Here is a 17148-nt window from a genome sequence, read left to right as displayed (position 1 = left end):
AAACACCCTGTTAGTTTTGACATAAAAATATATTTTGTTGTTAATTTTTCGCTTACCTTTTGTTTTAATCTTTCTCTGTTTTTGTTTTGGCGGGATTTCTTGTGCAAAAATATGCGGCATGTGCGCCATATTTGTTTTAAAACTAAAAAGTGTTACCTAAGTACAAATACTAGGCAGTCTTAATTTAGTTTTAATAATAGTAACACAATAAAATAAACGCCGGTTAACTTGAAAAATAATGAAAACCCAAAAAATCTATAACATAAAATAACTATTCTATTAAAATTTCTAACAAAACAGCAAAAATTGTCAATTTATTAATTTCCATACCATTTTTATACAACGTTGCCATTTCAACGTTTTGAACACGCTATTACTGTCATTCGTATTTTCTGCGTGTTTCTCTTTGTGTCTTTGTGCATCAGGCAGCGTACAAAAAAATTTGTGAAAATAATTGTCTACAAAAGAACTTTTTAGTGGATAATAATTTTGAATTGAATATCGGCTTTAAGCCTTTTTTCCGGCAAAACTTTTAAGAAAATCTGGAATTTTCTTAATTTGCTAAAAATTTGAATTTTGCAAAAAGTGCAGTGATAATTGTGAATTTTAAAAAAGAAAGGAGGAATTAAAAAGAAGCTGAACAACAAGCAACAACATGTCGAACATTGTGCTGGATAAAGAGACATTTTTGCGACGAATAAAACGTCTGTATGACGAATGGAATGTAAGTTTTATATTTTATCTATAAATTTATTAAACAAATTTTCAGAAAATTGTTGATAAAATTGTGAAATTCCTAAAGTTGGTCAGAAAAATGTTAGGCCCATTTTTTACATCCCATTGACGGACGGCATTGGAATGTTTGTGTATGAGTGTGTGTGAATTTTCATACAATTTGTGTAAAATCAAATGATGCTGAACAATTTTGTCGCAAAATTATTTAGCACAGTTATACAGAGAATTATAAACTTCAAGTTATTTAATTCTGGGGATTAATGTATAAAAATTGTCGTCACCATTGAAACTTTAAAAGATTTTTTATAATTTTAACTAAAATATAAATACTCTACTAGTGACTCAATCTTATTTTAGTTAAAAGTTTATTATTAAACAATTGCCGGAGAATAAATATTAAGAAAGTTTTTTTTTTCGAAATTTTTCAAAAAAATAATACAATTTTCTAAAAAAATGTTTCGAAAAATTTTGAAAAACTGATTTTTTTTAATTTTCCAGAAATAGAGATTTATTCGAAAATAAAAAAAATTTTCGAATTTTTTCTAAAAAAAGTTTTTTTTTAACATTTATCCAAAAAAAATCGAATTTTTCGACAAAAAAAAAAAAAAAAAAAAAAATTGGGAAATTTCAAAAAAAATAGAATTTTACAAAAATTTTACCAAAATTAAAAATTTTGAATTAAAAATTAAAATTTTCTTAAATTGGTTTTCGAAAATGTTCTACAAAATGTGAAGAAGATAATTTTTGAAAATTTTCTGTAATTTCTTAATCAGTTAACTTCTGGGAAGGAGTATTCCCATTTCATTTAGTATATCGACGCATCTTAAGTTTCTCGCTAAACTTTTAATTACTTCTATTTTCCTTTTTAACAGACACCTACCATAAGCCACGATGATGCCCTTAAAAACGTGGACTGTATTATGTCAGTGGTGGGTGTGGATGAAGATATTGTATATTCAAAATCCACAGCATTACAAACTTGGCTTTTAGGCTATGAACTTACCGATACAATATCACTATTTGCAGCTGATGGTATTTATTTTCTAACCGGCAAAAAGAAAATCGAATTTCTTAAACAAATTGAAAATTGTAAAATAGAAGGTGTGCCAGAGATTAAACTGTTAACCAGAGACAGAGTAAGTTATATATAAAACGAAATGTAAAGAAAATCTTCAGCTAACATAACACTTTTCAACAGAATGATAAGGATAAAGCCAATTTTGTTAAACTCAAGGAAATTATTAAATCATCCAAGGGTGGCAAGAAATTGGGTGTTTTTAGTAAAGATGGATTTCCGGGAGAGTTCTGTGAATCTTGGAAATCGTCTTTGAAATCGGAATCATTTGAAAATATCGATATAAGTGGAGCCATAGCATACATAATGTGTCCCAAAGATGAGCCAGAAATTAATAACATACGCAAGGCCTCTTTGGTATCTGTGGATCTTTTTAACAAATATCTAAAGGATCAAATTATGGATATTATAGATTCAGACAAGGTTTGTTAAAGATTTTTCAATTTGATACCAAATTTCTATTTAAATCTTTTACTTTTTGTCTCTATTAGAAAGTTAAACATGCCAAGCTTTCAGAAGGTGTAGAATCAGCCTTAACAGATAAAAAATATGTAACTGGCGTGGACTCTTCACTGTTGGAAATGTGTTATCCCCCTATTATACAGTCAGGAGGAGCTTATAGTTTAAAATTTTCCGCCTTAAGTGATAAAAATCATTTACATTTTGGCGCCATCGTATGTTCGTTGGGTGCCCGTTACAAATCCTATTGTTCAAATATTTCACGTACATTTTTGGTTAATCCCACCGAAGAAATGCAAGAAAATTATAATTTCTTGGTTAATGTGCAAGAGGAGATATTGAAAATGCTTAAGCCAGGTGCAAAGTTAAGTGAGATCTACCAGCATGCGGCAGATTATGTAAAGAAAGAGAAACCCAAACTATTGGATAGTGTAACGAAAAATTTTGGTTTTGCTATGGGCATAGAATTCCGCGAGAATTCCATTATTATAGGTCCCAAATGTCAGGCCGAAGTTAAAAAGAATATGGTTTTCAATGTCAATATTGGTATATCCAATCTTACTAATACAGAAGCCAGCGAAAAGGAGGCAAAAACCTATGCTTTATTCATAGGTGATACAGTGTTGGTGGGTGATCAAGCGCCAGCCAGTATTATGACTCCTTCTAAGAAGAAAATCAAAAATATTGGTATTTTCATAAAAGATGACAGCGAAGAAGAAGATGGCGATGAAAAGGAGGAAGTAAAGGAGGATAAAGGCACCGAAATTTTGGGTAGAAGCAAACGTAATGCTGTTTTGGAAAATAAATTACGTACCGAAACGAATACAGAGGAAAAACGCAAACAACATCAAAAAGAATTGGCTCAACTGCTCAATGAAAAGGCCAAGGAACGTTTATCCAAACAGGGCGATTCAAAAGAAGTGGAAAAAGTACGCAAAAATACTGCCTCCTATAAGTCAATGAGCCAAATGCCACGTGAACCCGAGGTAAAGGATTTGAAATTATATGTAGACAAAAAATACGAGACTGTTATAATGCCCATCTTTGGTATACCCGTACCCTTTCACATCTCCACCATTAAAAATATATCACAATCTGTGGAGGGTGAATACACATATCTACGTATTAATTTCTTTCATCCCGGTGCCACCATGGGTCGTAATGAGGGTGGAATTTATCCCAATCCAGAAGCTACTTTTGTTAAGGAAGTGTAAGTTCTAAAAATTTTATAATTATATAAAAGAAACAAATTTATTTAAATTTTATATAAAAAGAAAATTTTTCATAAATTTTCTTTAAACAATGGAGATTTTCGAAGAATTTCTATAGAAGAATGAAGTTTTTCAAAATTCCTATAAAAACAGAAATTTTCTAAAATTCTCCTAAACAAAGGGAGTTTGAGTGAATATTGCTTGTTTTATTAAAGAAGAAAACCTAAATCTATATTATTTTATTCCCTTTAAAATTTACAGCACTTATCGCAGTTCTAATGTTAAAGATCATGGCGAGGCAGTGGCTCCTTCATCAAATCTTAACAACGCTTTCCGTCTCATCAAAGATGTACAGAAACGTTTCAAAACACGCGAAGCTGAGGAACGTGAAAAAGAGGATCTTGTTAAACAGGACACTTTAATACTATCACAAAACAAAGGTAATCCTAAACTCAAGGATTTGTATATACGTCCAAATATTGTCACTAAACGTATGACCGGCAGTTTGGAAGCCCATACCAATGGTTTCCGTTACATATCGGTGCGCGGTGATAAGGTTGATATTCTATACAACAACATCAAAAGCGCCTTCTTTCAACCGTGTGACAACGAAATGATTATTTTGTTACATTTTCATTTAAAACATGCCATTATGTTTGGCAAGAAGAAACATGTCGATGTACAGTTTTATACAGAAGTGGGTGAAATTACCACCGATTTGGGTAAACATCAACATATGCACGATCGTGATGATTTGGCCGCTGAACAGGCAGAACGTGAATTGAGGCACAAATTGAAAACAGCATTTAAGAGTTTTTGCGAAAAAGTTGAATCGATGACTAAACAACAGGTAGAATTCGATACACCATTCCGTGAATTGGGTTTCCCAGGTGCCCCCTTCCGCAGTACGGTTACTCTACAACCCACCTCTGGCAGTTTGGTTAATCTCACTGAATGGCCACCATTTGTTATCACTTTGGATGATGTGGAATTGGTGCATTTTGAACGTGTACAATTCCATTTGAGAAATTTTGATATGATTTTTGTTTTCAAAGATTATAATCGTAAAGTGGCCATGGTTAATGCTATACCCATGAATCTGTTGGATCATGTTAAGGAATGGTTGAAGTGAGTTTTTTTTTAATTTTATAAAAAAGTGGAAAAATATTAATAAACTAATTTGTTTAATTAAAGCTCTTGCGATATACGTTATACCGAGGGTATACAGTCCCTGAATTGGGCCAAGATTATGAAAACCATTGTCGATGATCCGGAAGGCTTTTTCGAGCAGGGCGGTTGGTCTTTCTTAGATCCCGAATCTGGCAGTGAGGGTGAAGCTGAAGAAGCTGAATCCGAAGAAGATGAAGTTTATGAGCCCACTGATTTGGAGTCCGATTTTGAATCCGATGAAGATTCGGAATATTCAGAAGCCTCTGAAGATGAGAGTGGTGATGATAGTGATGGTAAGTTTTAATTTTTATATGATATAGTTTGGTTTTCTAATTGTTTTTTGTGTTTTATTTTTGCAGAACTAGGTTCTGATGAAGAATCTGGCAAAGATTGGTCCGATTTGGAACGTGAGGCTGCCGAAGAAGATCGTAATCATGAATACAGCGGCTCTGATCCTAAATCAAATGGCAAACATCATTCTAAACATTCTAAAAGTTCGAAACATAGGTGAGTGTTTAATTTTTAATTAAATTTATTTTAATTTTTTTTATTATTGTGTTGCATTTGGTTTTTGTTTTCGTTTAATTCTGATATTATTTGTTTAACAATTATTGGGAAATTTAATTATTTAAAATTAAATGCTGATGAAATCTAATTCATGAGTCGCCACTAGTAGAATTTATTACTTCAGGGAAAAATTGAAATAGAAATTTAAACAAAATTTCTCTTTCATATTCTTTATTTTGATTTCATATTAATGTTTTTTCGATTTTCAAAATCTTTTTACTATTATTTATATAATTGAGCTAAATTGTAAATGTTATTACTTGTTGTATTTGTCTTAAAAAAGTCGCAGAGATCGAGCGATTCAAGAACAGAATCACAAGAAACATAAATCCTCAACACATTCTTCGTCGTCAGCACATGCAACCCTAAAGAAATCTTCAAAACACACTAATTCAACTTCCGCCTCAACAAATAGGTTTGTGTAATTTTTGATGTTTTTAAAAAAATCTAAAGAATTATCACTAAATCTGTCTACTCACTCAAAACACACTATTGGCCAAACACAAAAAAAAAATCCAAATTACAAACACACATATATTTTCGAGGAAACTTTCTTATAATTCCTATAAATTTAAACAATTGAATTTCTTTTTTCCCGCCAAATAACAGCCCTGCAAAATCTTCTCACAAGGATAAACATCACGATCGTAGTCGTGATAAACATCATTCCTCTTCGCACAAGGATAAGGATCGTGATAAGAGCCGTCATCATCATAGCAGCAGCCACAGTAGCAGTAGTCACAAACGTTCAAGGGATGACAGTCGAGACGGTGGTCATCATAAATCGAAAAAATCCCGTCATTAAACAATATTCCCTCATTTCTAATAAACTTTTTTATTATTATTCGTTCGCCTTCCTCCTCCCCCCCTACTTTCACTGTTTACTTTTTAAAATATCTATAATTCTGTCTGTTTTAAAAGAATTAAAATAAACTTTTTAAGTTTTGTGTAAATTTTCTATACGATTTAATTTTTTTTCATCATAATTTTGTTTAAATATACAACATATATTTATGGTCTTTTAAGTTTTTTCTTTGAATATATGATTATTTTTTTCGAAAAAAGTTTTGTTTCTTGTTAAAAAAAAAAGTAATAAATAAGGCATTTTTAATTCTTTGTTAATTGATTATATTTTTCTATTAATATTCTCTCTTTCATCTGCTGTCATCCTTAAGACTAACTCTTCATTTTTTCTAAGAAAATTTTATTGATTACAAAAGAACAAAAATCATATACAATAAAAAAGAGAATAATTATTTAAAAAAAATTCATGATAAATTGTTTAATTTCTATAATTGAAAATTTTTGATCTATTTTTTCATCAGCAATGGAAAAATTTCACTTTCTATAGAAAATTTTCGCAAAATTTCTCATTCTATAGAAAATTTTCGAATATTTATACCCTACACCACTTTAGTGGGGAGGGTATTTTGGATTTGTGCTGATGTTTGTAACATACAAAAATATTCGTCCTAGATCCACCTTAAAGTATACCAATCGGCTTAGAATCGTTTTCTGAGTCGATTAAGCTATGTCCGTCCGTCCGTCCGTCTGGCTGGCTGGCTGTCCATGTAAACCTTGTGCGCAAGGTACAGGTCACAATTTTCAAGATAATTGGATGAAATTTGGCACGCACATTTTATTTGACCTAAAGACGAAGCCTATTGAAAATGGTTAAAATCGGTCCATTATTTCACCTATCCCCCATACAACAGAACCCACCGAAAAGGGCTTCTGAGCTCATAATTATGTTAAATATACAGATATATCGATAAAATACCGCACAACTAAGTTTTATAGAAGTTTTGATGACCCTGCCAAATTTCATAAAGATCGGGCCACATTTGACCCTAGCTCCCATACAAAGTCCCCTTCAGAAAATTACTTGAATGTCCCAAATTAGCTTATAAACACACATATCGCGATGAAATTCAGCACAACAAAATATTATGTCAATATAAATATATTCACAAAATTTTATCGGGCTTGGTCCATATTTGCCCCTAGCCCCCATATAAAGCCTCTTTCAGAAAATTAGTTTTTCATCCATAAATTGCTTAAATGTATCGGAACAAGGGAATATTGAAGATAAATGCTTTATTATGAAAAATACATCACATTTAATATTCATAACTGGTGTAGGGTATCATATGGTCGGCCACGCCCGACTATAATTTCTTACTTGTTTCTATTGAAAATGTTAGCAAAATTTGAAAATTAGAAAGAACATTTTTGAAAAATGCATTTTTTCTTTGAAAATTTTGAGAAAATTTCACGAAGTTTAGTAAGAAATTCTGAAAAGAGTTGAGGAAGGAGTTCCTGAGGATCACATCAAAGTAGTGCAATAATTTGGAGACAAATGCTTCAAATATCAAAAAGTTATTGGCCCCTATTCTGCATTTCAATTTGAATCGCAATTTTCTCCGTTTGGCAACTTTGGTATTCTGTATTTTGATTCGACTGTCCGCCACATAAACAACAACTTACATAAACGTAGGTACGATCGTAAGAATACACACATTCGTAAAGAATTGAAACGAAATGGAATTGAATTTCTTACGATTCAATTTTTTGTTCGAATACCTTTTTTCGATCGTTGCGTAACTAAATGCATGAACGTAATCGAAATGCAGAATGGGGTGATTATCAACATCTGTTTAATTTATATTTATCGAAACTTCGAGCAACATCACAAGTTATTAAGGTAAATTATATTAATTCTGGCTCCATTAAAAACAACCAATTATTACGATTCAACACCACTGTAGATCTTTGTACTCCCTTCATAAAGCAAGTCATCGATCAGTCTAATCATGAACTCTGTTGAAATCGATACATTCCTAGATATAAGTAACATATAAAAGAAAAATCCATTAACGAATTCATCAGAGTTGAACCTAGATACGAACATAAATCGCCTCTAGACAGACCCACTCTCCACCGATAGCACCCATATTACTTCAGTCTAATAAGAGATCAATCATTCTCTCTAAAGTGATCGTCAAACTCCGCCCTGAAGACTGATCAATAGTGTCATCAACTTTGTTGACTCAAAGATGCATTTATCGACTAAGGTAGCACCCTATGTATTCATATACATATGAAGTCCAAAATATGTTACAAGTCCATACATCAGAACATAAACTGAAATATCCTTCCCGCGATTTGGGTTTTAACCCAACTCTGGTCAGTCTAGAGTAAGGAATTCTTCCACTTTAAGGGTCCAGTGAAACCAGAGGTACCGATATCACTTTTATACACAACAATATGATTGAAACAGAACGTATGGCTTAGGTTACCAGACTTTCCGTATGTCATTATGAGAAGAGAAAGAATCAGCGGACGAATAAAGGAGTTTAACTATCGTTTATTCACCTCGGATAAATCAGTTAAATCGTGCAAAAACTCGCTGGCTATAGTGTTTCTCTTCTCCAGGCTTTCTCTTCTTATTCGTCATGACAACTTCTAAGAAAGCTGTTTCTAGGAAGACGAAGCCCAAAGGCCAGTAACCAATGCTAAAGTGTTTCGTAGCTGAGCTCCCGGAAGAATTAATAAGGATGATATTGGGTTTTATATCGCCTTGATTGATCATCTGGAGCATGCTCATGGTGTTTATTACGAATAGGGCGTTTGCAGCTGGAGAGTGGTATTCCCGCAAAGCTGTCAGTCCTTTCTCTTACTATGGAAGTACAAATTTTTGAAAGAAAATTCGCAATGGTATTTACTATACCGATCTACAAATTCGGAAACTTACATCGTATACATCACCCATTGATCAAATAAAATTATACATCACACCCCATTTCGAAATTAAATTTTTCAAAGTTTAACTTTTTCTTTATTAGCGGATTACATAAGCTCGTAAAAATTTAAGTAAATTAAAAATATATATTAGCGATTTATGCCCTTTTAAGTTTAGCACTAATACTACGATATTTTGTGGTATTTAACATCTGTTTGGTGTCCTCATTTAAAGTATTATTACCTCCCACACTTGTAGATTTCCTAAGACCAAAGGGTCTTTTAACATCGAACATATTTCGTGTTTTATTTATGGGAAAGCGCATTTTATTTTTGAGCCATGTGGTAAAAGCTCTCTCATTATCGTGCATTTTACGCATATCTGCTTCCGTTGACCTCAACGAATTGACCTCTTTGCCTTGTTGTTTCTGCTGTAATTTACGATCTCTTTCAATTAACTGCTCTTTTGAGAGACCATATTCCGAAAGATAACCCGTATAATTGGGTAATTTCTGTTGGGCATTTTTAAATTCGCAACAGGTTTTGTAGTGTAGCTTTAAATCCGTTACTTCGGGTGGCGGCATAAAGCGGCGATTGTTGGAGGAATGATGGTTAGAACAGGAGCCAATGGCATTTGAGGATTTAGTTTTATGTCGAAATGAAAAACGTTTATTGAACGGTAATTTACGAGATTTGTTAGTACGTGGTGAACATTTGCGCGATGATGCGGTTAAGGAGGTTTTATCACAGGCCATATCATCGGGTAAGTAGGAGGCTACTATTATGGACAATTTATCATCTTCCTCATCGTCTTCATAGTATTCGTTATGGTTTAAGGGAATTGTTTCATCGTTGTCAGTGTCTTCATTTATAGATTCATTACAATTATAATCCTCATTATCAGCTTCGTTTTCATTCGGATCGTTTTCATTGTCGGATATTAAAAGATTAGTTAGACTTTTGTTGTCCGGTTCATCATCTTCTTCGGTATAATCGAATGTAATTTGTTTTAACATTTTACGTTGCATGGCACTGGGACTGTCAAATTTCGTTGTCACTGTTTCTTCGATCTTTTCATTTTCCATATCCATTACAAGTATTTCTTCACAGATCTCTTCTAGTATAACATTTTCATCTACACTTTCACAATTTGCTGGAGATTCTGGCCGCTCTTCAGCTTCAACTAAATTGTCATTAGATTCATTATCATTCATATCTATAGTAGAAAGCTCTTCTTTTTCTTCTTCTTCTTTTTCGTCTTGGGTGTTAGTTTCGCAATTTTCATTAGCTTCGGAATCTTCATTAACATCAACTTCATTGACTGCCTCTTCTTCAGTTATAACATCTAATTTCTGTTCTTTTTCAATTTCTTGAAAATTTTCTTCATTATTTTCCTCCGGTTCTTTGCCTAATTTGTCTTCCAGCTCTCTTAGATTTATACCATTTTGTGGTTCATATTCCTCTAAATTGGCTGCAAAACTAACTTTACGATTTTGTTGCGCTTCAGCCATTAGTTCATTGTCATCGACAAGCTCATTGCCAAATAACTCCTTATTAGCTTCTTTAATTTTATCCACTATATTGTATTCATTAACGGGTTTTAAAACTAAATATTTTGAAAATAAAACATCATTATTGGAACAGGATTTTGGGAGTAATTATTTATCATACTTACAATACACTTCACAATCTTCGTCTGATTCTTGTTCAGTTTCATGTTGAACATTTTCCATGTCTAGAATTTTTTAAACTATATTGAAATTGTAACTGCGTGTTGATACTTTGTAACAGACATAAAATTTGCAAAATTAATGTACATTGTAATTAGAGCGACAGACTACAAGCGAAATTCGTAATTAAGGCTTTCAGATAACTTCAGATTAGGTTGTAAAGAAAGCTCGCAATATAAGGAGAACATTTGAAGATCATTTGGTGCATTATATTTTCTAAATTGGAAGGAGTTTCCAATAACAAATACTGTCAAAATAGATTTTATTCTTACACCAACGGAGACCACATATGGGAAGTCGAAGTTTGTTTCCTGTAATCGCCGAGAGAACCATCGTTACTACTAAGAAGTATGATTCGATTAATGTTGAAGGCAACTCCTAAAAGAGGTCTATCCTATCAAGGGACTAGAGCATCGAGGTCCCTTTCAATGAAGAAGTTCTAGTAAGTAGTAGTAATAAGAAATAATCTAGACCATTTATAAACATAGACTTCGAGCCCTTCTGCGTCAAACGAGGCGCTGTTTTACAGAAATGATCCTAAGAAGAATGATGGACAAATGTGTCTTTCAAACTGCCGAATCAATACAGTGTTTTATAGGTTAAAATTACCAGCAAACCAATGGACATTTTTAAGAGAAAGTTTACTCCTCTAGACCTTTTATAAACATAGACTTCGAACCCTTCTGGGTTAAACGAGGTGCTGATCTGCAGAAATGATTCTAAGAAGAATGTTGGACAAATGTGTCTATTAAACTGCTGAACCAATACAGTGCTTTATTGGTTAAAATCACCAGCAGACCAATGGAGGTCACGTTTACTCCTCTACATGATTGAAAACTCGACTATGACTATATCCGCTCGACTACATTTATAAGTAGATCCTTAAAAAAGAAATAAGCTTGCAAATTTAACCTAGATCATTAAGATTACCTTAGTCGATTCTAGGTCCATGATTGGTTCTTTTTAATTTCCCTTAAAAGATCAAATTTCAATCCGTCACTCAACAACTTACTTTCATCGTAAAATCTCAAATAAAGTTCTTATATCAAGCAAATATAGAGAACCCTGCTGTATATTTTTGTACCAAAAGTGTCAGAGTAATGTTTTCAGATTCGTTTGATTCTTCATTTCGTTAAAGCACATTCAACATTCATCAATCGGTCTTGATGTCGTGTTGTCTGCAGATGGAGTTTAGTTACTGTCATTCGAAAGTTTCCCATTTACGTCATCTTCTTATGATTGAAATCTCAATCTTAGATTTTTCGGAAGCTATGAAAAAAACTTGTACTAGGTATCAAACGAACTTTGATAAAGCTCTTTATAAAAGATAGCAATTATACCAACAATATTTCCAATAGAACTTCTCCAACCTATAGATCGTATTAAAATATTCAAGACTATCATTCCGATATATAACCCAGACACTGACACTGCTTTAAAAAGATCTTCAATATAAGTACGTAGTTCTCTCGGGAGGGTATTCGTCTAGACTAAATGTGGTAAAAAGGCTAAATTTCACTTTACTCTCGACCACAGCTTAAAGCTTTATTTAAATTTATAAATTTATTTTATTGACGCTTGTCGCCTGTCGGTCTAATTGTATTAAAATTTAACTTTTTCAAGTTTTCGGTAACATTCACCAATAGTATTGTTATTGCCATTAAATATTTGTACTATTTTAAATAATTCCAATTGTTTTACTATTTGTTTGTATGTCAAGAGTTCGATTCTTCGTTTTTATTTGTTTTAGATATATATTTACGATTTTGTTATGTGATGTTCTATTTTCTATTTTGTTTTTTGCCAATAAATTTTTGCATTTAAATAAACAAACAAATCAATCAATATTTATTTATGATGCTCTTCTTATTAAACATTAAATATATTTCGTGTTAAGTAAAAGTATTTGTAGATGTCGTTGTAGCACGTGTAATCCTTTACTTCAGTTGAATACTTTCCGTTTCCGACGTTCTGTATTAGTTTGAATTTCACTACTATGTACGTGTTCAAGTTATTGTAATTTTCCATAGGCATTTTTTCGGGTTGTTTAGATGCATAAATAGTTTTAGTTAATTTTGTTGCATTTCATCAAACAGAAATTGGTAACTAGGCAATAAAAAGGATTTTTATGTTTGATCGATGTTTTATGGAAAATATCCATGAGTTGTGAATGATTTTATGACCTTAAATATTTATTCATGTAAACAAATTATGTACACATGTAAATAGATAATAATATCGTTTATTTGCCATTACAGTGTCATTACACTTGTTTTTAATTTTCCAAAAAAATCCAAATTCTGCAAATGAGTGAGATATGAATTACAGGCCCAGAAACCCATATTAATTGAACCAATTTCTAATCTAATCTGATATTACTTTTGCACATATATAATATTAAAAATTCTGGAAAAAATTTTCTATTTATAGACTGATTTTACTGATCTTAAATAGCCAACATGACTGACAGAATGTTTTAAGATATTGACCCCGATCCATAGGAAAGAGTGTAATGGACTTGGCTATGTATTGGGATTCAGAAAATTGGAGAAATTACAAAGGAAATGACAAACATTTCTCTCTATTAGAATATTTTGGGGTAATAAAATTAGATTTTGAAACATCTGAATTTTGAGTTATGACTGTTTGGTTGAAAACGAGAGATGTTGATTTTTAGTTTAGTTTTTTTTGGGGTATCTTTATTGAGTGACTTTTGTGATTTTGGAATTAGTTACTAAGTATATGATAAAATGTTATTATTTTTAGAAACCTAGAATATATTAAGGTCATTCTGATTTAGTTGTTTGTTTATCACCGAGGAATTACAGTTTTGGGATAAAGTTGCACTCAAGTAGTAGCGATACAATTTTCAACAATATCATGATGAGATGAATAATATAGATCTAGCAGTCTGGTCTATAGTCTAGTCTATAGTTCAGTCTATAGTCTAGTCTATAGTTCAGTCTATAGTCTAGTCTATATTCTAGTCTATATTCTAGTCGATAGTCTAGTTTATAGTCTAGTCTATAGTCTAGTCTATAATCTAGTCTATAGTCTAGTCTATAGTCCAGTCTATAGTCTAGTCTATAGTCTAGTCTATAGTCTAGTCTATAGTCTAGTCTATAGTCTAGTCTATAGTCTAGTCTATAGTCTAGTCTAGTCTAGTCTATAGTCTAGTCTAGTCTATAGTCTAGTCTATAGTCTAGTCTATAGTCTAGTCTATAGTCTAGTCTATAGTCTAGTCTATAGTCTAGTCTATAGTCTAGTCTATAGTCTAGTCTATAGTCTAGTCTATAGTCTAGTCTATAGTCTAGTCTATAGTCTAGTCTATAGTCTAGTCTATAGTCTAGTCTATAGTCTAGTCTATAGTCTAGTCTATAGTCTAGTCTATAGTCTAGTCTATAGTCTAGTCTATAGTCTAGTCTATAGTCTAGTCTATAGTCTAGTCTATAGTCTAGTCTATAGTCTAGTCTATAGTCTAGTCTATAGTCTAGTCTATAGTCTAGTCTATAGTCTAGTCTATAGTCTAGTCTATAGTCTAGTCTATAGTCTAGTCTATAGTCTAGTCTATAGTCTAGTCTATAGTCTAGTCTATAGTCTAGTCTATAGTCTAGTCTATAGTCTAGTCTATAGTCTAGTCTATAGTCTAGTCTATAGTCTAGTCTATAGTCTAGTCTAGTCTATAGTCTAGTCTATAGTCTAGTCTATAGTCTAGTCTATAGTCTAGTCTATAGTCTAGTCTATAGTCTAGTCTATAGTCTAGTCTATAGTCTAGTCTATAGTCTAGTCTATAGTCTAGTCTATAGTCTAGTCTATAGTCTAGTCTATAGTCTAGTATATAGTCTAGTCTATAGTCTAGTCTATAGTCTAGTCTATAGTCTAGTCTATAGTCTAGTCCATAGTCTAGTTTATAGTCTAGTCTATAGTCTAGTCTATAGTCTAGTCTATAGTCTAGTCTATAGTCTAGTCTGTAGTCTAGTCTATAGTCTAGTCTATAGTCTAGTCTGTAGTTGAGTCTATAGTCTAGTCTATAGTCTAGTCTATAGTCTAGTCTATAGTCTAGTCTATAGTCTAGTCTATAGTCTAGTCTATAGTCTAGTCTGTAGTTGAGTCTATAGTCTAGTCTATAGTCTAGTCTATAGTCTAGCCTATAGTCTAGTATATAGTTTAGTCTATAGTCTAGTGTATAGTCTAGTGTATAGTCTAGTCTATAGTCTAGTCTATAGTCGAGCCTATAGTCTAGTCTATAGTCTGGTCTATAGTCTGGTCTATAGTCTAGTCTATAGTCTAGTCTATAGTCTAGTCTATAGTCTAGTCTGTAGTCTAGTCTATAGTCTGGTCTATAGTCTAGTCTTCAGTGTAGTCTATAGTCTAGTCTGTAGTCTAGTCTGTAGTCTAGTTTATAGTCTAGTCTAGTATATAGTCTAGTCAATAGTCTAGTCTAGTATATAGTCTAGTCTATAGTCTAGTCTTTAGTCTAGTTTATGGTATAGTATATAGTCTAGTCTATGGTCTAGTCTATAGTCTAGTCTATAGTCTAGTCTATAGTCAAGTCTATAGTCTAGTCTATAGTCTAGTCTATAGTCTAGTCTATAGTCTAGTCTATAGTCTAGTCTATAGTCTAGTCTATAGTCTAGTCTATAGTCTAGTCAATAGTCTAGTCTATAGTCTAGTCTATAATCTAGTCTATAGTCTAGTCTATAGTCTAGTCTATAGTCTAGTCTATAGTCTAGTCTATAGTCCAGTATATAGTCTAGTTTATAGTCTAGTCTATAGTCTAGTCTATAGTCCAGTCTGTAGTCTAGTCTATGGTCTAGTCTATAGTCTAGTCTATAGTCTAGTTTATAGTCTAGTCTAAAGTCTAGTCTATAGTCCAGTCTATAGTCTAGTCTATAGTCTAGTCTACAGTATAATATACAGTATAGTCTGTAGTCTAGTCTAGACATCGTTTAGAGTATTTCTATCTGTTATCCCTTGATTAATTAAAAAATTTAAAATAATTTTTCTTTTTTTATTTTCCATATTTCTTTATTTGCTCTTTATATTCTTTTTTTAATACTATTCTTTACTCATACTTATTACACAGTTTTAAACTTACGTATCTTAAAATCAATATCTTGTGTTTTTCTCTATCGTTCAAAAGCTCTTAAGTATTGTTTAAATAATAAGATTAATAATACAAGTATGATGAAATTTTTTTTGTGTAATTTTGGTTTTAGTTTAAGTTATGTATGTGGTTCTGATATCTGTATAAATAATTGATTATTTAACTTTTTGTGTAATTTGCGAGTCTAGTGCTTAAAAGTTTCTTTGGCACATATTTAATGAGCTTTTTAAAGCGTTTCTTTATGTTAGATGTGAGCGTGTTTTGTTAGATTTGTAGAAAATTAAGTACACCATCGATTTGAATGAAATTATGTATCTACCACGTCAACTACCGAATTATGGAATTACGATTAAGACTTTACACGTTTTAATTGCGAATAAGATTAAGTTTACAGTAAATTAAAATCGAATATTTCCTGTAAACGTCTTCGGAGAATATCGTTAGAGAAAGGCAGTTTTAAATTCATTTAGTTTTAAATCTGTAAATTTTGTGGTCATAATTTTAATATCATATTGTGCCATATCTTTAGTGTGCCCTTTATTGTGTTAGCAAATATTTATTTAATTTGTACATTAAAATTTAATTAACATTTAGCTCTTAAGCATTGTGCATAGCCTTTTTACATATTTAGCTTTTTTTGAGATTTCTGAGTAATGTATACAAAATTCTTTAAAGTTTAATGATGTGTAATTATTAGGGGTATTCACCTTTGAAGGCAATTTCTAATTAGAGGAAAATCCGTGATTTAAGAACTGAACTAAAACTGAACTAAAACAGAACTAGAACTGAACTAAAACTGAACTAGAACTGAACTAGAACAAGAACTAGAACAGAACTAGAACTGAACTAGAACTGAACTAGAACTGAACTAGAACTGAACTAGAACTGAACTAGAACTGAACTAGAACTGAACTAGAACTGAACTAGAACTGAACTAGAACTGAACTAGAACTGAACTAGAACTGAACTGAACTAAAACTGAACTAGAACTGAACTAGAACTGAACTAGAACTGAACTAGAACTGAACTAGAACAGAACTAGAACTGAACTAAAACTAAACTAGAACTGTACTAGAACTGAACTAGAACTCAACTAGACCTGAACTAGAACTGAACTAGAACTGAACTAAACCAAACCAGAACTGTACTAGAACTGAACTAGAACTCAACTAGACCTGAACTAGATCTGAACTAGAACTGAATTAGAACTAAACTAGAACTGAACGACATCTCTTCGATTAGAATTGAACTAGAACAAAACTAGAAAAGAACTAGAACAGAACAAAACTAGAAAAGAACTAGAATTGAACTAGAACTGAACTAGAACTGAACTAGAACTGAACTAGAACTGAA

At 32.0% G+C, this 17148-nt stretch overlaps 2 protein-coding genes across 3 annotated transcripts; one reads left to right on the top strand and one right to left on the bottom strand.

The window, feature by feature from the left end:
* Positions 1-132: 132 nt before the first annotated feature.
* LOC119607550 (FACT complex subunit spt16) lies at positions 133-6486 on the top strand. Of its 2 annotated transcripts, XM_037961508.1 has the most exons (9): positions 133-724; positions 1608-1871; positions 1934-2233; positions 2302-3479; positions 3742-4608; positions 4675-4943; positions 5010-5157; positions 5501-5632; positions 5827-6486. In XM_037961508.1, exons 1-9 carry the CDS (start codon positions 656-658, stop codon positions 6020-6022), a joined length of 3423 nt encoding a protein of 1140 aa, XP_037817436.1. In that variant the 5' UTR covers positions 133-655; the 3' UTR covers positions 6023-6486. The 2 variants fall into 2 exon arrangements, with proteins under 2 accessions (XP_037817436.1, XP_037817437.1); XM_037961509.1 differs by lacking the exon at positions 5501-5632 and having other exon boundaries at positions 386-724; positions 5827-6475.
* A 2630-nt stretch (positions 6487-9116) lies between these two features.
* On the bottom strand, positions 9117-16642 carry LOC119607551 (myb-like protein X). The gene is made up of 3 exons (XM_037961510.1): positions 15787-16642; positions 10634-10738; positions 9117-10564 (listed from the first exon to the last, which is right to left on the bottom strand). Exons 2-3 carry the CDS (start codon positions 10689-10691, stop codon positions 9117-9119), a joined length of 1506 nt encoding a protein of 501 aa, XP_037817438.1. The 5' UTR covers positions 10692-10738; positions 15787-16642.
* Between the last annotated feature and the right edge of the window lie 506 nt (positions 16643-17148).

This window comes from Lucilia sericata, unplaced genomic scaffold, assembly GCF_015586225.1.
Source record: "Lucilia sericata isolate MDLA Ls3-8-SP2 unplaced genomic scaffold, ASM1558622v1 Contig000707F_arrow, whole genome shotgun sequence".
Lineage (NCBI taxonomy): Eukaryota > Metazoa > Arthropoda > Insecta > Diptera > Calliphoridae > Lucilia > Lucilia sericata.
This window is presented reverse-complemented; position numbering and strand designations above follow the sequence as displayed.